This window comes from Physella acuta, unplaced genomic scaffold (assembly GCF_028476545.2).
Source record: "Physella acuta isolate Inbredline_101_S28 unplaced genomic scaffold, ASM2847654v3 ptg000061l, whole genome shotgun sequence".
Lineage (NCBI taxonomy): Eukaryota > Metazoa > Mollusca > Gastropoda > Physidae > Physella > Physella acuta.
This window is the reverse complement of record NW_026731581.1, coordinates 413,406-434,369: the sequence shown is the minus strand read 5'-3', so window position 1 is coordinate 434,369 and position 20,964 is coordinate 413,406. Positions and strand designations below refer to the sequence as shown.

Genomic DNA, 20,964 nt, shown 5'->3' with positions numbered 1-20,964 from the left:
GGCCGTTTTGACAGGGCACCAAAAAGCTAAAACCTATCAACTCTTTCAATACTGAATAGGCAAAATAGAATAGCTCTCCTGCGAGCATAGCTGGTTTGACAACGCTCTTTAGGCAGATAGCAAACAGATTTGTTGCACTAAAGTTGCCAGCCGCCCAGCCTGGGACCTCAACTCGTGCATTTAACTTTATAAAGATGTTACAGTGTTAGATCACGCCGCATATTACTGTGTATGAACATCAATTCATATATCCAACAGCTGGTGAACAGATACATAATGATGTGATGACAGGGCTAAAGTAAGACGAGCTAACAGTTATGAAGTAAGTTGCCATGTACAGCCAACACGTTGATTTGTTTACAGTACTTAAGGGTTGTCGTAATTAAATGGTGACACATCCCATAACAACATGACATTCTACATGGTGACACATCCCATACCAACATGACATCTACATGGAGACACATCCCATACCAACATGACATTCTACATTCCATTTGGTGACTTATACACGTGGAGACACTACAGTATAACAATGATGTTTTGTCTAGTGACAATCACCATACAAGCATGCGAACCCATTTGGTGACACCAACTTTTGCTAACGTGCTGAGAAGAAAGTAAAATACATCTAATGTACATATATTTGAACACTCTAAAACCTAGGGATATTTGTAAGAATTACATTTTAAAGCTATAAATATTTATTTCAGTTTTACAGTATAAACTTTGTATCGTGTTGTTGCCTAACGTATTTGATGAGAGCAGAAATCATACTACAATTAAACTATAGTCACAATAAAACCTACTCGAGTAATTTAAACAATTTTATGAAAACTACTACTGCAACATATCACAAAATATTAATTTAAGTAATCGTAAAAAAAGAAATCCGATTTTTAAGAAATCATCTGTAAAACATCAGTCTAAACTGATGTTTTTACCTCAGTCAAAAGTGATGTTTTACATCAGTCAAAACTGATGTATTTACATCGGTAAAACCGACGTTTTTACATCCGTCAAAACTGATGCTTTTTCATCAGTCAAAAAAAGACGTTAGTTTTTATTTCATTTTCTGGCAGCGAACTTGATCCATAAGCCATCATTTGCTCTAACTCCCATTTTACTCAGCTGGATCGGGTACACAGATTTACTACAGCGTGTTGGGGTAAACTTCTGAAAGATTGTAGCTAAGGCTATTTTTATCTCCAGGAGAGCCAGCCTCATGCCAATACAATTTCTTGGCCCTTGGCCGAAAGGAAGATGCGCATATGGATGGCGAGATTCTTTGTTTTCTGGCGTAAATCTCTTTGGGTCAAATTTGTCCGGTTCCGGCCAGATTTCCGGGTCGGTGTGGATAGCGTAGACAGGGACGGCAACGACCATGTCCTTAGGGAACTTCACACCTTGGACCTCCGTATCCTTCACACAGACGCGGTTGATTAAAAACGCTGGTGGCGCCAGTCGAATCGATTCGTTGATGCACATGTCTAGGTATGCCAGCGACTGGACGTTATCGTAATTTGGTGAGGTTTGACCACATTTTTCGTCTATCTCTTCCTGCACACGTTTGCAGCAGTCTGGGTGCATGGCGATGAAGAACAAGGTGAAGGACAATACCGTGGAAACAGTGTCGTACCCGGCAAAGATAAAAATTAGAGCTTGGCCCTAAAAGTAGAAAATAATATTATTAAAATGTCGTTTATTATTTGTATAGCTCTCATTGTTCTATATTTGAATAAAGTGTTACGTAAACCAGTACACACGTAAAAATAAGCATCAGTAAATTAACATAGAAAATTCAAAACATTTTCTTACATAAAGTTCTGATCTTGTCAATTCTTTGTGAGGTTCTCCGGTTTCTTTCTCGGCGTTCATTACCAGATCTAGAAAATCGTTGACTTTCCCTTCTAATCCGTCTCTCTTTCTTTCCTCTATTGCCGCCTCCACAACTTTGACGAAATATTGGAGGGATTTTTGTGGTAGTATTGAGAGGCCAAGCCGTGAAAATAATTTGGTTAGAGAGGGAATCAGTAATATTAAACTAAACAGTAGAGGGTTTGGATTAATTACTTTTTTGGCCTCAGTTGCAAAAGGATTGTTTGGGTTTTTGAGTGTGTTAATCTCTAACCCAAAGCCAGTGCTGGCAATGACGTCAAGAGTGAAAGCAGATAAAAAATCTCTAGCCTCAACTTCTGTGCCAGATTCTTGTAGAGCCTGGAGATTTTCTAACATTATCTTCGTATTTCTTTCAATATGATGCGCCATTTTCTTGAGTCTGCTTGAACTGAAAGTTGGGGTCACGATGTTTCTGACATGTTTCCAGTGCTCGCCCTTTAGGTTGAGCAGATTATCGCTAAAAGGTGGATCAACCTCAAATAGAGAATGGCGATCAACGAAACAATTGAAATTTTTGACAAATATATCTTTGACCATATCAAGATCTTTGACGATCATAGTTGGCCTTCTAGAGTCGTACCATCCGTACACCTGAGGAACATTGCAATAAATATTCATGTTCAAACAATTAATATAGGAGGCAGCAATATATTATATTTTAATACTCATTATCCCAATTCAGATATGATTTTAAATGTGGATTTCTTTAGGGTAAAGACAAAAATTGCTACAAGAAAGTCCCCCCCCCCCTCTTGTAACCATAATTACATTAAAATCTAACATGTCTTTCAACTATTTTTTAACACACAGAAGGCACAGCTATAATACATTTACCTTAGTGCATGTGGTTACTTTGGTCGAAGGAAATTTCAGTGAACAAAAATTAAAATATATTTCATAATATTTTCAAACTCCCAATCTTACCTTTTTATCAATGTATTGATTGTAGAAAACTTTCTGTACTTCAAAAATACCATATTTGAATACATTCCCAAAGTTCCCTATGATGGGGTTGGGTGCGGGGTTGTCTATTCCCATCTTTTTAAACGTGTTGTGTGTGGCTGACATGTAACGTACAAACATGTAAGCCAGCAGGGCCAATATGGCGGCAATTATTGCTAGAGTTGTCAGCATTTTCTGAAAAGTTAAAGACAATACCATTTTGTTAATGATTGAATATAAGTACACTGCATTAAGTCGTTTAAGAAATCATTGGAAAATAGAACCTCTACGAATTCAAGGATAACATTTTTAAATACGTTATTTTAAATGAAACTTAAACTTGCAGACCCATTCATGATAAGAGCAATACATGTTTAAGGGGTCGTGCACATACAACATGAAGTGGGTAAAGAGGTGGTCCATCAAATTGTTAAATCGTGTTTAAATGGAATATTGTGGTAATGGTGGTTATATACAAGAATGTTATATAAAATTGTCGTTGATTCTCTTTATTTTTTATAAATTGTTTTTTTTTTGCAAAATCTGCCAATTTTTCTTTTTTTTTCTTCTTATTTTTCTCTTTTTTTTTAAATACATTTCTGAGTTAACACACTAAAAAGGCTATGCATTTGCTGGCAATGAAGATGTAAGCGAAGTTTAGTCTTGAATGTTGTGACTCTGATACGCTATTGTTATTATTTGTACAAAAAATTGTGTTGCCGAGTATTATTGTTATACAATGAATATTAATATTCTATGGTCATTGGATAATTAGGGTTTTATTTGTGCTTATGTGCCCATGATCATTAATAAAATATATTACATGTTTCAATAAATACTTCAGTTAATAACGTTTATAACTCGTAACAATATAGCCTGTTATTATAAATATCGAAAATCACTTTCACATTCTAGTTGCATGCTAATTTATTTTTGAAAAAGCTGTATACGTACTTTATGGTTTATTGTAGATTCTAAGTGATGTTGTGTTGGACCCTCTGTCGAAGCTTCTTCTGGTTCAGGCGACACGCTTCAGTAGGTTCTGTTCTTAACGGTGGTTTTTAACACCGTGTTTCATGGAGTGGAGAGTCACAGGATCTTTTTAAAGTCACATCTTGGCCCACTGCCAGTGTACACAACCAATAATTCACAATGTAACACTATAGAAATATAGACCAAAGGACGATGTTACAGATACTAGATCTATTTGGTATCTGAAAAAAAAACCCACGTCAACGGTCCCCAAACGAATCATTATCTATTATTTAGTAGTTTGGTCAGTTTATTCATACGTCTTCTTAGGGTAGCCGTACTTAATTAAATGATATAGTAATCGTAGAAGATGAAGGCTTAAATAATTATTTTCTCTAAATTAATGTGATTCCCATTATTATTTGTTTCAACTGACATTGACAGGGTTTGCGAAGATGAATCCGATCATTACTGTTGACATGGACAAAATAGCCTTCGTCTTTCTATACGTTTCTTCCTAATAGAAGCCCCACACTTATAAAAAATATTTAAATTAAATGTTATTTTTAAAAAAATGAAGTGTAACAACATTTACGAATTAATAAAAATGGCAAAGAGGAGAAACGTGCTATTGGATTAAGACAAGATGTCGCACTTTTAGGCCTACTACGTTGTGTGATTTTTCTTTCCAATATAATGTAAACCTACTCAAAACAAATGCTATTATTGTTATCTCATTTCATTTGCATGTAAAGAACTTTTAAACCGAATTATTGCCTAAAGTCAGAAAGTAGCCTGCAGACTAGTGATAACCATGATTTCATGGTTTGATTCAGTTTAATTTTATCTTATATGCTTATACATGGGAATCGTTTGAATTTGCCAATAGTATGCTATATTTTATAATTTGATCATTCTTAAGGCCGAACCAAGTTCGTGGGCAAACAAAACAATAGCAGCTGTCAAGTAGGCTTTTGAAGAAGGAACTGGTAACCAGTATTCAAATTATATAGCCCATAACTTTCTGCGCTGCGCGATTGTGTCGTTAGTTTTGGGTGTTGAAGCGTATCACGTGTGAGCTGTTTCAATAGAAACTGTTTATTATAATAAACACAGTAATACATACTTAAAATTCTCTTATCTGCTACGAGCTCGGTCTGTATGCTATATTATATTTATATGGGTAGTAGAGCGCATTGCTCAGTGGCGTAGCTACTATAAAGCTAACTAAAGCAAGGCACAGGGGCCCTGGAAAACAGGAGCACTTTTTCATTTTTAGAACATCAAAACTTTCACAATGGAATTTTAATATTTGTTTTATATAAATAATTTAAAAAACAACAACAACAACAACAACGGAAATCTAGCTTATTTTCTACTATAGAAATAATTAAAACTTCCAAAAAGGCCCTCCAGCCTATTCTTACTGTCAGAGTTTCTTCCAGCCCCCCCCCCCCCTCCCCATGAAGAAACTCTACCCCCCTCCCGCGAACGAAATGAAGTTATATAGAAAACATAATTTTACCAGTGTACCCCCCCCCCCCCGAACGAAATGAATTTATATAGAAAACATACTTTTACCAGTGTCCCCCTCCCCGGGAAATGTTGTCCCTTCCCCGAAAATATCAAGTGCCCCGCGGAAAAAAAGACAAGAAGAATCACTGCTTAATGTACAGGCAGTTGTCGCATTGTCATGTGAGCCACTCAGAAAATTAGCCTACAAATAAACTTGAACTTTGACTTTTTTGTTAAATTGGAATCAGCTGACTGGGAAATTCTCCATCCCCACAGAGCTGCACCTCGCACCTATCTGCCCTCTTTAAATTCCTTCCGACTAAACATCCATGATAACAATTGAGCCATTGAAAAAAAAAATAACAACCGTGGACAGTATTTTCATAAAAATAAAAGTCCAACTTTAGTCTAATTTTTTCTACTACTTTTTCTTTAATAAAATTTCATTTGTTGGTCTAATTAATCTTTCATCAACATGCCGCTAACACTATAAGTTTTTGGTTTTGATATAATCGTAAGAAATTAGGGTAATATTGTTTTATAGACATATTTTTGAAAAGGTGCCTGAAAGAAAATCTGTCTTTTGGGAAGGTTTCTGACATTAAAATTTTATTTTATTTCGGAGTAAGTTGGGACGGTTTGCCACCCAGAGTTTCCCAGCGGTTATCTTTGCACCTGGGGTCTTTGATTAGGTTTCCGGCGCAGCGGGTCAGCGTTACTACTTGATTCAGCTGTCAAATGGCAAAAGGCGCATCAGCCGGTGCCCCGGCTCTCATATAACCGTTTGACCCCGGGGTTTCCACATGAGCACCACAAATAGTTCGTTGCCCTGGTATGTTGGACTAGATCACAAGAGAGCAGCAACGCGGACGGGCACGCTAGTTGAGTATAGATATTCTTTAACATGCCACGGTGATCGGGAAGGAGATTTTGATGTCTAAGATGGAATTTTTAAATCTCATTATTTGCTCATTTAGGTGCTGTTAATTTGTTATGGAACAAATTGTAGATACGCCCATTGGGTCAATAACTTGGCCATCCTAAGAATCGAACATACAGAAGCGGCTAAAATGGATCTAAAGGAACTTTATATTAATCATTTTGCAAAATTAAAAGAAGATCTAAATAAATCATGAGCATTTTAAAAAAATTGTGCTTGGTTAGAGGCGTCAAAAGCTCGGGTGTTACCCTACATGTTTACTAAAGGTGTCATCCCATCGCCTCAACAGTTTAGCATTTTAGGTGGAGTTTCACCACTCGATCAGTAATCTTTTATTATTTTAGCTGGATACAACTTAGTTTTGACAGTAAATTATTCAATGCTTTGTCATCGTGTCAAGACTAAATGTTGCCTGACCCGCCTTGTTACGTTACTGTGTTTGGTAACTTAAAAAACAAAACAACAACTTAACTGTACGCCTGTAACTTTTTAAAAAACCACGGAGTAGTAGGCCAACATAATAATATAATATAATATAAATACACAATCAGGACGTATAAATACAAAATGTACAGGATATTTATATTATTTCCCCCCCCCCCACCCCCCCCCACCCCCTCATAAGTTTGAGTCGATTTCTTTGCTGTCCTTTGTGGTCTAACGGCTGACGAAACTGATAATTTTTGCATTAATGGCCCGAAAATCCTAGCTACGCCACTGGCGTTGCTGCTAAACAAGAAGTCGGGGTAGAGTCCAACCAGTTCTGATGGTTGTTGCGAACAATAAGGCTGTTGAGCATACACGTGAACTCTACTTCATCTTCCCACATGCGTGCATATCTATTTCTTCATCTCGGCAGTGTAATCATTCATGTAAGCAAAGCAAAAAAGTCCCATTTTATAGATCTTTTTCAGGTATATAGATCTAGGCCTAATATGGACATGGTGCGAATGGTAACATGATTTTCTTTAAGAAATGAATATGAATTTTTAACTTATTATTTATAATCAAGTTAGTTGCTTTCAATTAATTTATCCCATCCTACTTAATAGTTGTGTTTTAAAAAGGACGGGGGTCTAGATCTAGAACATATAATGTAAATATAGGCCTATGTCCTTGGTATTAAAATGTCTCTAGGCGCATTGCGTACGTTTTCGGTAATAAGTTTATAGAGTGCTGTCCTGGACAACGCTTTGTATAAACAAGATGGCGTCGTTTTAAATTTGTTTACATTTCAACATTTATTATTTATTAGGCCTATTATTTAATTTTCTAGTAGGTTCTGTTCAAAAGTTAAGACTATGTCTGTAGCTGTAAAGCATGACAAAAACCTTGCCAAACATAGGCCATTATGGAATATAAAAGGAACTCAAGATATCAGAAACAAAAGTAATTTTACCTAAAACTTTTACTTTAGTCTTAGTTAGTTATAGTTACTAGACTAGTTAGGGTAGGCATCCATTTTACTTTTCCTCAATATATGGCTGAGGGCATTAAAAAAAAACTGTGCCCAATCATCAATGTGTCTTGTGCACTGACAGGAATGATATGCCAGATGAGTCCTGTGGGGGGGGGGGGGGGGTGGGGGAACGGGACGGGACCATAATTAAATAATTCAAATCAAATTAAACTTATAGTATAGTAATAATGTGGTCAGTGTGAGAAGGCTACTATGCCCTGATGTCTTTAAAAAGAAAATATAAAAATGGATTTCTAATAGGCCTAATTTATATGTACAAATTTTTTTCAATAAGTGATGAATGTGATGTTTTAAAGTGTTGACTTCTCAAATAGAATATTATAAAATATTTTTTTTTTATTGAAAATATGAAATAATATGAAAAAATAAATATGAAATAATATGAAAAAACTGGAAGAATCTTGCTTTTCAGTTTTAAATTTGATGAGGAATCTTATATGAGAAACCATATATTTTTAAAAAAAGTAACCAGTTTATTTAAGACATTACGCCTACGCTATTTGGACAGTTTTTGTCTGAAGATTTTAGCCAGACCTCTCTATTCAGCCTGAGGCACAGAAATTACACACTGAGATTAGACCAGAGCCTTTGGGTTAGGGTTGATAGCATAAACTAAACAAAGGCTAATCAATGCCCTAAAAGTATTCAACTAAATAAGCTAAATGGATAACTGGATTCTATATCAGATCCATTGCATAACTTTTGTTGAAACAATGTTCATGCTACAAATGATTGGAAAAGTTTACTTTTGCAGTCTAGTAGACGTTTTTGCATATTGAAACATAGTGTTAAATGTGATTATGTACTAAATAATTGATTTAACAGTTCCAGAGCAAATAGAGGCTCCCACCATAAATTATGACTGGCTGACTAAACTGTGTGATATAGATGGCTTGAAGTCAAGGTAGACTTTTTGTGATTAAATCTGTTTGTGTATAGATCAATGCAGATGGCTACTCTTCTTTAACTAGATAAACTATCCATAGTTTTCTCAGTTTTTAAGATATATATAAAATATAACAAATAAAAGAATAGCAGGCCTATAATAATTGCTATATTCTTCATGTGGAAGATAAGTTTTTAATTGGAATTTTATTTTTTTAACAGAGACAAAGCTGAGTCAACTAAAGAAGCTCATGAGATATTCATGCAAAATTACAAACATATGTTTGTACAAAAACCAAAGAGAACAGGATATCACATCCCAAAAGCTATTGAGAATGAGTATAAATAGTCATGATTATATTTTTATAATTTCTGTAATTAATAATTTATATAATCTAGAAAAATCTTTTAAAATCTCTAATTTAAAAAAAAAATGTTTTATTTTTACTGTTTTACCTGATCTCTTTTATAAACAAGTTAATAAAAAAGTCTAGTGACATTTATGCGCAATTTCCTTATGTTATCTAAAAATAGCTCTGACGTATATTGCTGGGGTGCGTTCAAGCTAGAAGAACGATCGGTTTGTAGGTGTTTATGTAATTTTAAAATTTGTGACCGAACGAGAGGATATTTTTGAAAACTTTCTTCGGCAATATTGTTCTAAATTATGGCAGGAATCGATTGGTACATGTTTCAAGTCGCTAAGTGGTCTGATTGCCGAGATATGGGCCAAAAACTGAATTTTTTTGAGGTTTTTTGGCTTTTCCGGGAAATACATGAAAGAAACCCGGAATTTTTATGGCCTATGCTCATTCTCGTAACTTGCTTAACATAATTGCTTTTGGAACCAGTCATCGATATTGCTTCGTTGAGGAGGAGATACGACTTAAAGCCCGGACACACATTCATCCATACATTCATTCATCCATCCATCCATTCCCAGAAATGACGAGTTAATAAACGCAATTCTCCAGAATGGAAATTGCGCTAAAAAAGTATTTTTAGACAAATATTTAGAAATTTTTTTTTTTTCGTTTTTAAATTTTCAAACAATGACATGTTGTTTTTATTAAATTTTAAACTAGGACTCAATCTGGATCATTATCAAATCTAAGTAATCTTGCTGTGAGAAGTAAGCATTGTAGTTGTTCTTAACTAGTTTTAGGTTAAAACACTGTTTGAACTCAGTGTTAGAAATGAGAAGACATACTTTGAAAATGTAAAGGTTTTTTAACAGAAAGTTAGTTTATTCTATTTTTATTGTTTCAGTCATAGAACTAATTTCTGCTGACCTTATGACTTAAACTATTTATTGCTTTTTTCATCTGTTTGAGATTTTAACTAGGAGCATTTATGTTCATCTTCAGATTAAGCTTCTTTTGTTGGTTGGCCTATTCAGTAAAAACTGAAGATTTAATTATAATTTCTCTAGGCAGTTCAAGTGAGATACTGGATAGAAAGCTGCCAGCTGAAGACGTGTACACACACAACATCAAGGACTACCTACCTCTTGTTCACAAAGTGAAGAAAACAGAAAACACAAAAGCTGTTCAGGAAGAAAATATCAGAACATTACGTCAGCTCTTAAAGAAATAGTAAGATGCCTACAACAAATAGGCTACTTTATTGTCATCAACTAGTTATATTAATTTCTTAAGAAAATGTCCATCTAATTATATAGGAGAAAATTATTGTAAATCGACAATAAAATTTAAGTTAATTAACCAAAAGTAAATTTTTACTTTTATAACTTCATTTTTCAGCCCTTTTGAAAGAAATGCTGCTGAAAATGAGAAAATCTACTCTATATTGAAAACATTTGACTTTTTCAAAGAGAATGTTGAGGCTCCAGTGTTGAAAGAGTTGTCAGTGCTGGCTCAGCTGGAAACATGGAATGAAGAAAATTTTGCAGGTGATGAAGTTTTTTGTTTAGTCAGCTCACTTATTTCACTCTTGTCAGAATTATTTGGTTCAAGTTTACTATCCTCATTCTAGTAATATCTTTAAAGTTTTAGATACAGTAGGTAATGTAAACACCTTTTTTTTTTACCAATATAGTTGATTAAATATGTTAGTTTTTTCCTCCAGTGTATGGTAAAACAGGAATTCACATGATTCTGAAAGGATCAGTTTTGGCCCAGTTTACACCATATCTGATTGCTGACAGTGAAGGTTTTGGCAGCCCTCATTTTCAATCTACTGTTAACTCTACTACAAAGCCTAAAAAGGTATAAAACAAAATACACAACCATTTAGTATTTGATTGCAATTTAATAACAATTAATTTTTTAAAGAATTTTATTTTACAAATATAAGCCTGTTAAGATAATTAACTATATACAATGATAGTTGTTTTTTTGTGATGTTCAGCTTTCAGTTGGTGACTTCTTTGGTACTTGGTTATCTTTAGATGATGCTTACATACCGTAAGTAAAGATAAATTACTGACTTACCATCTCAATAACATAATGTTTCAAAAGCTTTGAATTTTTTCCTACTCACTGTTAAATATTGGTAACATAAGATAGCCTTGCATTAAAATTATTTAATGATTTTAAAAAATCATTGCTCGGACTTACTTCAGAGAACTGAGTGTGGTTACAGCTGAATGTAATTGTGAGTTCCTTAAGATTACTACTAATGATTACAAGCGTGTCAAAGAGGTAAACTTAATTACTCTATTTTTTAAGCTTAAGAAACTAATTAAGACATGAATAAAGTGAATCAAGTCAATATACACGGCTTTTGTTTACACCAGTTGTCCATATTATGAGTTTAGTTCTGTCTAAGCAATACCTAACAGTGAATGTGACACATTTTTCAGCAAATTCAACAGCGTGAGCATAAGGAGAAGATGAACTTGCTACTCTCTTGTGAGCAGTACATGAAGTGGCCCAAACAACCTTTGACCTCATTAGCTGAGACCATTGAATGGATGACCTACCCTCCCAACACTGGTGATATATCTATAAGCTCTTCAATATAAAAGTTTGAAACACTTGCATACATTGTTTTTATCCTTAAAAACACAACATATTATTGGAAATCCACTTTGATATCCATCATTTTTTGTGTGAAAATATGAAAAAAAATTTCTTGTTAGAATTTAGAAAAATGCATCCATATCTAAAAGTATTTACTCTAGTATTCCTCTCAATTTCAGTTCTGATGAGTGAGGGCTATAAATCTCCATTTATTGGCTTCATCTTGAGTGGGGAGTGTCATGTATTGAGGCAGATTGAAGTTCTACACACATTCAAAAATGGAAAGAAGGTTTGTCCATGCTCGTTACAGTCAAAGAGATTTCTAAACTTCTACCTGCAATTATTTTTTTCAAATAACTAGTCTAAAATAATCATCTTGGTGACTCCCTGCTGCCAATTCAAATGTTATATTTATTGTTTACATCCCAATTCATTTTCTACTTACCTACTTTTGTTTGATTTGACTTTCAAAACCAGTATAATAAACTGTCATTTAGTTATGGCATATTCTATTAGCTTTATGTTCATCCAAAATAACCTAGACACATAAATATAGCCTATTACATATATAAAAAGACACCATTTGTTTTCTTTTAGGAAAAACGCACCAAACAGGTAGTAATGGGAAAGTTGGGTCCCTACAATTCATTTGCTGAAATAAGTTTACTTTTAGATGAGCCAATCACGTGTTCAATTGTAACAGCAACTAAACTACAACTAGGTGTTATAAGACCAGAAAAATTAAATAGTAAGTTGCAATTATTTTTACTGTCAAGTTTATTCATTTCGATTTAATCCTATAAGTCATACAACTATTATAAATCTTTTGTAATTTGACACATATCTTCCAATTTTTATTAATAAAATAAAAAAATTAGTACTTATGCTATAAGAGTGAGAACTGAGGATTTCTGATACACATATTCAACATCAGGGACAGCCTGGCCTAGCGGTAGAGAGCTAGACTGCTAACTGAGTTCAAATCCAAGTTCAAAATCCCTGAGTCCACTGAGCTCTGATGGGTGCCTAACATACGTTTAGTAAACAAAGGTGGCTTGGCATGGTGCTGACCACACTATCATAGGCTGAGGTCTCTGAGGCAGATATTTGGGCACAACTGGGAAATGATGACAATATACAACATCAAAGTTTAGAGTTTATATAATTGATGGTTGTGCCATAGTGGTATAAGTAATGCTACAAAGACATTTTAGTAGAAATTTTAGGACGGATGGAAACAAGATATTTGATCTGTAACTAGGATGTGGATATAACTCCAATTTGTTAAGAAGTCATCATATAGTCATGGGTTGGATGCACTTTGTTATTGATTAAATACATTTTGTACTAGTGTGTTGTTGTAATGTTTCCTGAACTGAACTGTCCTAAAATTGTTTACTTTATTCTATCCATTAAACCCCTAGAGCTGGATGAAGTAACAAAACAGTTGTTGAGACAGTCCAATAAAAAAACATATGGAGACCTCACCAAGGTATATAAAACACATTTCTTTTTAGGACAGAAAGTCTAAAGTGATAAAACAACTAAATTTGATATGATCTAATCCAAAAGTCAATAACTCATTAAACAAAACTAACTGTGATATGATTTAAGCAGAAAGTCTATGGTGATTAAAGACCAACATTGATATGATTTATTCAGAAAGTCTATAGGTCATGAAACAAAACTAACTTAACAGGGCCTATAGTTTACTTTAACCAGAAAGTCTCTAACTAAAACAAACTTACAATGACATGATTTAATCAAAATGATCATAAAACAAAGTTAACTGTTTAGTGCAGTACATGTCATCAATGCTGTTTAGTCTAGTACACAAGTGAACAGTCATGTACAACGTTGTAGCCTACACATGGTATCAGTGCTACCTTGTTTAGTGTTGTAGCCTACACATGGTATCAGTGCTACCTAGTTTAGTGTTGTAGCCTACACATGGTATCAGTGCTACCTAGTTTAGTGTTGTAGCCTACACATGGTATCAGTGCTACCTAGTTTAGTGTTGTAGCCTACACATGGTATCAGTGCTACCTAGTTTAGTGTTGTAGCCTACACATGGTATCAGTGCTACCTAGTTTAGTGTTGTAGGCTACACATGGTATCAGTGCTATCTATTTTAGTGTTGTAGCCTACACATGGTATCAGTGCTACCTAGTTTAGTGTTGTAGCCTACACATGGTATCAGTGCTACCTAGTTTAGTGTTGTAGCCTACACATGGTATCAGTGCTACCTAGTTTAGTGTTGTAGCCTACACATGGTATCAGTGCTACCTAGTTTAGTGTTGTAGGCTACACATGGTATCAGTGCTATCTATTTTAGTGTTGTAGCCTACACATGGTATCAGTGCTACCTAGTTTAGTGTTGTAGGCTACACATGGTATCAGTGCTATCTATTTTAGTGTTGTAGGCTACACATGGTATCAGTGCTACCTAGTTTAGTGTTGTAGCCTACACATGGTATCAGTGCTATCTATTTTAGTGTTGTAGGCTACACATGGTATCAGTGCTACCTAGTTTAGTGTTGTAGCCTACACATGGTATCAGTGCTATCTATTTTAGTGTTGTAGGCTACACATGGTATCAGTGCTACCTAGTTTAGTGTTGTAGCCTACACATGGTATAAGTGCTATCTATTTTAGTAATGTAGGCTACACATGGTATCAGTGCTACCTAGTTTAGTGTTGTAGCCTACACATGGTATCAGTGCTACCTAGTTTAGTGTTGTAGCCTACACATGGTATCAGTGCTACCTAGTTTAGTGTTGTATCCTACACATGGTATCAGTGCTATCTATTTTAGTGTTGTAGGCTACACATGGTATCAGTGCTACCTAGTTTAGTGTTGTAGCCATGATCAGTGCTACCTAGTTTAGTGGTGTAGCCTACACATGGTATCAGTGCTACCTAGTTTAGTGTTGTAGCCTACACATGGTATCAGTGCTATCTATTTTAGTGTTGTAGGCTACACATGGTATCAGTGCTACCTATTTTAGTGTTGTAGCCATGATCAGTGCTACCTAGTTTACTGTTGTAGCCTACACATGGTATCAGTGCTACCTAGTTTAGTGTTGTTGCCCACACATGGTATCAGTGCTACCTAGTTTAGTGTTGTAGCCTACACATGGTATCAGTGCTACCTAGTTTAGTGTTGTAGGCTACACATGGTATCAGTGCTATCTATTTTAGTGTTGTAGGCTACACATGGTATCAGTGCTACCTAGTTTAGTGTTGTAGCCTACACATGGTATCAGTGCTATCTATTTTAGTGTTGTAGGCTACACATGGTATCAGTGCTACCTAGTTTAGTGTTGTAGCCTACACATGGTATCAGTGCTACCTAGTTTAGTGTTGTAGCCTACACATGGTATCAGTGCTACCTAGTTTAGTGGTGTAGCCTACACATGGTATCAGTGCTATCTATTTTAGTGTTGTAGGCTACACATGGTATCAGTGCTACCTAGTTTAGTGTTGTAGCCATGATCAGTGCTACCTAGTTTAGTGGTGTAGCCTACACATGGTATCAGTGCTACCTAGTTTAGTGTTGTAGCCTACACATGGTATCAGTGCTATCTATTTTAGTGTTGTAGGCTACACATGGTATCAGTGCTACCTAGTTTAGTGTTGTAGCCATGATCAGTGCTACCTAGTTTACTGTTGTAGCCTACACATGGTATCAGTGCTACCTAGTTTAGTGTTGTTGCCCACACATGGTATCAGTGCTACCTAGTTTAGTGTTGTAGCCTACACATGGTATCAGTGCTACCTAGTTTAGTGTTGTAGCCTACACATGGTATCAGTGCTACCTAGTTTAGTGTTGTAGCCTACACATGGTATCAGTGCTACCTAGTTTAGTGGTGTAGCCTACACATGGTATCAGTGCTACCTAGTTTAGTGTTATAGGCTACACATGGTATCAGTGCTACCTAGTTTAGTGTTGTAGCCTACACATGGTATCAGTGCTACCTAGTTTAGTGTTGTAGCCTACACATGGTATCAGTGCTACCTAGTTTAGTGTTGTTTCCTACACATGGTATCAGTGCTACCTAGTTTAGTGTTGTTGCATATACATGGTATCAGTGCTACCTAGTTTAGTGTTATAGGCTACACATGGTATCAGTGCTACCTAGTTTAGTGTTGTAGCCATGATCAGTGCTACCTAGTTTAGTGTTGTAGGCTACACATGGTATCAGTGCTACCTAGTTTAGTGTTGTTGGCTACACATGGTATCAGTGCTACCTAGTTTAGTGTTGTAGCCTACACATGGTATCAGTGCTACCTAGTTTAGTGTTGTAGCCTACACATGGTATCAGTGCTACCTAGTTTAGTGGTGTAGCCTACACATGGTATCAGTGCTACCTAGTTTAGTGTTGTAAGCTTCACATGGTATCAGTGCTACCTAGTTTAGTGTTGTAGCCTACACATGGTATCAGTGCTACCTAGTTTAGTGTTGTAGGCTACACATGGTATCAGTGCTACCTAGTTTAGTGTTGTGGCCATGATGAGTGCTACCTAGTTTAGTGTTGTAGCCTATACATGGTATCAGTGCTACCTAGTTTACTGTTGTAGCCTACACATGGTATCAGTGCTACCTAGTTTAGTGTTGTAGCCTACACATGGTATCAGTGCTACCTAGTTTAGTGTTGTAGGCTACACATGGTATCAGTGCTATCTATTTTAGTGTTGTAGGCTACACATGGTATCAGTGCTACCTAGTTTAGTGTTGTAGCCTACACATGGTATCAGTGCTATCTATTTTAGTGTTGTAGGCTACACATGGTATCAGTGCTACCTAGTTTAGTGTTGTAGCCTACACATGGTATCAGTGCTACCTAGTTTAGTGTTGTAGCCTACACATGGTATCAGTGCTACCTAGTTTAGTGGTGTAGCCTACACATGGTATCAGTGCTATCTATTTTAGTGTTGTAGGCTACACATGGTATCAGTGCTACCTAGTTTAGTGTTGTAGCCATGATCAGTGCTACCTAGTTTAGTGGTGTAGCCTACACATGGTATCAGTGCTACCTAGTTTAGTGTTGTAGCCTACACATGGTATCAGTGCTATCTATTTTAGTGTTGTAGGCTACACATGGTATCAGTGCTACCTAGTTTAGTGTTGTAGCCATGATCAGTGCTACCTAGTTTACTGTTGTAGCCTACACATGGTATCAGTGCTACCTAGTTTAGTGTTGTTGCCCACACATGGTATCAGTGCTACCTAGTTTAGTGTTGTAGCCTACACATGGTATCAGTGCTACCTAGTTTAGTGTTGTAGCCTACACATGGTATCAGTGCTACCTAGTTTAGTGTTGTAGCCTACACATGGTATCAGTGCTACCTAGTTTAGTGGTGTAGCCTACACATGGTATCAGTGCTACCTAGTTTAGTGTTATAGGCTACACATGGTATCAGTGCTACCTAGTTTAGTGTTGTAGCCTACACATGGTATCAGTGCTACCTAGTTTAGTGTTGTAGCCTACACATGGTATCAGTGCTACCTAGTTTAGTGTTGTTTCCTACACATGGTATCAGTGCTACCTAGTTTAGTGTTGTTGCATATACATGGTATCAGTGCTACCTAGTTTAGTGTTATAGGCTACACATGGTATCAGTGCTACCTAGTTTAGTGTTGTAGCCATGATCAGTGCTACCTAGTTTAGTGTTGTAGGCTACACATGGTATCAGTGCTACCTAGTTTAGTGTTGTTGGCTACACATGGTATCAGTGCTACCTAGTTTAGTGTTGTAGCCTACACATGGTATCAGTGCTACCTAGTTTAGTGTTGTAGCCTACACATGGTATCAGTGCTACCTAGTTTAGTGGTGTAGCCTACACATGGTATCAGTGCTACCTAGTTTAGTGTTGTAAGCTTCACATGGTATCAGTGCTACCTAGTTTAGTGTTGTAGCCTACACATGGTATCAGTGCTACCTAGTTTAGTGTTGTAGGCTACACATGGTATCAGTGCTACCTAGTTTAGTGTTGTGGCCATGATGAGTGCTACCTAGTTTAGTGTTGTAGCCTATACATGGTATCAGTGCTACCTAGTTTACTGTTGTAGCCTACACATGGTATCAGTGCTACCTAGTTTAGTGTTGTAGGCTACACATGTGATCAGTGCTACCTAGTTTAGTGTTGTAGGCTACACATGTGATCAGTGCTACCTAGTTCAGTGTAAACAAGCTTGTATAAAATATTTACTCTCAACCAGGAGGATATCCAGAATGAGTATCTGGAGCAGGAGTTAAAGAGAGAATGGAACGAGTTCAAGCACGCACAAGTTCTTGATGTAATAAACACACGAGGGATTCGGCCAGGCTTTGGGAAGTGGGCCAAGTGATCAACTGTTTTATACTGGCTAGGCTTTTTGTATTGGTTGGAATGATACAAGTTTTCAATGTGATCCCAGAGTAATGTAAACAATTTCTAGCCTAAGGTCAATGTTACAAAAATAACAGTGTGTTGTATTGACTGTGTTGTAAGGATCTGTAAATAAAACCAAAATATTATTGTCAACATTATTATTTTTTGTGTGCAATCACTTTGCTGAATCAAATGTAAAGGAAACTTATCCTTAAAGTAAGCAGGTTAAGCTATGGCGTGGTCAGTTGGTAAAGAATACAACTGCCCAAGACATTGATGGTTTTTTTTTTTGGGGGGGGGGGGGGGGGGGGAGACACGTCCCTCACCGACTAATGGGATGGACATGTCCAACCCTTGTCATCATCGCCTGATAAGGGAACATGCTCCAATAATAGATAGGTGGACATGCCCACTGAGGGAAGAACATACCACACCAATAGATAGGTGGACATGCCCACTGAGGGAAGAACATACCACACCAATAGATAGGTGGACACGCCCACTGAGGGAAGAACATACCACACCAATAGATAGGTGGACATGCCCACTGAGGGAGGAACATACCACACCAATAGATAGGTGGACATGCCCACTGAGGGAGGAACATACCACACCAATAGATAGGTGGACAGCCCCATCCGCTGATGTGGGGGTGATACACCCCCGCTTATTGGGACACGCCTCACCCCCTTTTGGGAAAACACGTGCCACTCAAAGTTCCTTCCAGGCATCTTCGGGGTGGGGGGGGGGGGGGGCTGGGGGGGCTGGCGTTTCCGCCCCCCCTCCAGAAGAAAGTCTACCCCCCGAACGAAATGAAATTTATATAGAAAATATATACTTTTAACAGTGTGCGCAACTCTCCCCCCGGTAATTTTAGTCCGCCCCCGCCCCCGGAGAAAAAGTCTGGAAGAAACACTGGTGCTACTCGCTACATTGATGGGGGGGGGGCACTCATACAATACACTAGTGACAAAGAGCGCAATGCCAGTGTATAATAATATCACTTATTATTATTATTATTATTATTACAAAAACTCTCGAATCGTCTGGCCTTTCTCAATGAAGGAATGTATTCTGTTTGTAACAGAAACATTCTTGTGTTAAACTGCCTTATTATTTTTGGCAGACTGCATAGATTATAAAAAGGCAATTAGGCAATAAGTTTGTATGTAAACAACAAGGGGATAACTCCCTTGGCCTACGATGTTTTTTTTTAAACCAGTGAATTCGTGTTCACGTCATTTTTACATCAGCCATTGTGGACGTTACCAGCCTACAACAGTTTGTATCCGTTAAGTTTATATCAAGTTACAACAAGTTTACATCAACTTACAACAAGTTTACACACAAAAAATAAACCACAGTAAGATAAGTAGCATCGTTTAAATATAGTTGTATAATTTTTCTCATCTAGAGTAATTTTATAAATATGAAAAGGGAGAAAAAATACCAGGAGCATTTACATAGGGTTTGTTTCCTTTGGTTTGTTAGAATTTTTAAAACGGAAACTTGTTCAATTACTACTGTGGTGTAGAGATAAATCTTGTATATCAAATAATGGTAACATCTGTGTACTGTGGTGTACATACATCTTTGTACTGTGGTGTACTGACATCTTTGTACTGTGGTGTACATACATATCTTGTACAACAAATTATGGTAACATCTGTGTACTGTGGTGTACAGACATCTTTGTACTGTGATGTACAGACATCTTGTATTGTGGTGTACAAACATCTTTTTACTGTGGTGTACATACATCTTTGTACTGTGGTGTACAGACATCTTTTGTACTGTGGTGTACAAACATCTTGTACAACAAATTATGGTAACATCTGTGTACTGTGATGTACAGACATCTTTGTACTGTGATGTACAGACATCTTGTACTGTGATGTACAGACATCTTTTGTACTGTGGTGTACAGACATCTTTGTACTGTGATGTACAGACATCTTTGTACTGTGGTGTACATACATCTTTGTACTGTGGTGTACAGACATCTTTGTACTGTGATGTATAGACATCTTTGTACTGTGGTGTACAGACATCTTTGTACTGTGGTGTACAGACATCTTTGTACTGTGGTGTACAGGCATCTGTGTACAGTGGTGTACAGACATCTTTGTACTGTGGTGTACATACATCTTTGTACTATGGTGTACAGACATCTTTGTACTGTGGTGTACATACATCTTTTGTACTGTGGTGTACAAACATCTTGTACAACAAATTATGGTAACATCTGTGTACTGTGGTGTACAGACATCTTTGTACTGTGATGTACAGACATCTTGTATTGTGGTGTACAGACATCTTTTTACTGTGGTGTACATACATCTTTGTACTGTGGTGTACAGACATCTTTGTACTGTGGTGTACAGGCATCTGTGTACAGTGGTGTACAGACATCTTTGTACTCTGGTGTACAGACATCTTTGTACTCTGGTGTACAGACATTTTTGTACTGTGGTGTACATACATCTTTGTACTATGGTGTACAGACATTTTTGTACTGTGGTGTACAGACATATCCTGTACAACAAATTATGGTAACATCTGTGTACTGTGGTGTACAGACATCTTTGTACTGTGATGTACAGACATCTTGTATTGTGGTGTACAGACATCTTTTTACTGTGGTGTACATACATCTTTTGTACTGTGGTGTACAAACATCTTGTACAACAAATTATGGTAACATCTGTGTACTGTGATGTACAGATATCTTTGTACTGTGATGTACAGACATCTTGTACTGTGATGTACAGACATCTTTTGTACTGTGGTGTACAGACATCTTTGTACTGTGGTGTACAGACATCTTTGTACTGTGGTGTACAGACATCTTTGTACTGTGGTGTACAGACATCTTTGTACTGTGATGTACAGACATCTTTGTACTGTGGTGTACAGACATCTTTGTACTGTGGTGTACAGACATCTTTGTACTGTGGTGTACAGGCATCTGT

At 36.6% G+C, this 20,964-nt stretch overlaps 2 protein-coding genes across 2 annotated transcripts; one reads left to right on the top strand and one right to left on the bottom strand.

Annotated features, from left to right (window-relative positions):
• Positions 1-3,994, bottom strand: LOC131949297 (cytochrome P450 3A16). Its single transcript, XM_059311118.1, has 4 exons — positions 3,796-3,994; positions 2,824-3,036; positions 1,819-2,490; positions 1-1,668 (listed from the first exon to the last, which is right to left on the bottom strand). Exons 2-4 carry the CDS (start codon positions 3,031-3,033, stop codon positions 1,069-1,071), a joined length of 1,482 nt encoding a protein of 493 aa, XP_059167101.1. The 5' UTR covers positions 3,034-3,036; positions 3,796-3,994; the 3' UTR covers positions 1-1,068.
• Positions 3,995-7,452: 3,458 nt separating this feature from the next.
• LOC131949286 (cyclic nucleotide-binding domain-containing protein 1-like) lies at positions 7,453-18,150 on the top strand. The gene is made up of 14 exons (XM_059311110.1): positions 7,453-7,657; positions 8,574-8,652; positions 8,856-8,972; positions 9,719-9,765; positions 10,066-10,228; positions 10,397-10,545; positions 10,722-10,861; positions 11,004-11,059; positions 11,218-11,296; positions 11,458-11,590; positions 11,797-11,906; positions 12,215-12,365; positions 13,042-13,109; positions 17,841-18,150. Exons 1-14 carry the CDS (start codon positions 7,570-7,572, stop codon positions 17,967-17,969), a joined length of 1,509 nt encoding a protein of 502 aa, XP_059167093.1. The 5' UTR covers positions 7,453-7,569; the 3' UTR covers positions 17,970-18,150.
• Positions 18,151-20,964: the final 2,814 nt, after the last annotated feature.

Coding starts and splice junctions, on each gene's coding strand:
- LOC131949297 (XM_059311118.1), bottom strand. CDS start 3,033: ATGCTGACAACTCTAGCAATAATTGCCGCCATATTGGCCCTGCTGGCT. Junction 2,491..2,823: donor ATCAATACATTGATAAAAAG/GTAAGATTGGGA, acceptor AATGTTCCTCAG/GTGTACGGATGGTACGACTC. Junction 1,669..1,818: donor TGACAAGATCAGAACTTTAT/GTAAGAAAATGT, acceptor TTCTACTTTTAG/GGCCAAGCTCTAATTTTTAT.
- LOC131949286 (XM_059311110.1), top strand. CDS start 7,570: ATGTCTGTAGCTGTAAAGCATGACAAAAACCTTGCCAAACATAGGCCA. Junction 7,658..8,573: donor TCAAGATATCAGAAACAAAA/GTAATTTTACCT, acceptor TTGATTTAACAG/TTCCAGAGCAAATAGAGGCT. Junction 8,973..9,718: donor CCAAAAGCTATTGAGAATGA/GTATAAATAGTC, acceptor ATTTTAAACTAG/GACTCAATCTGGATCATTAT.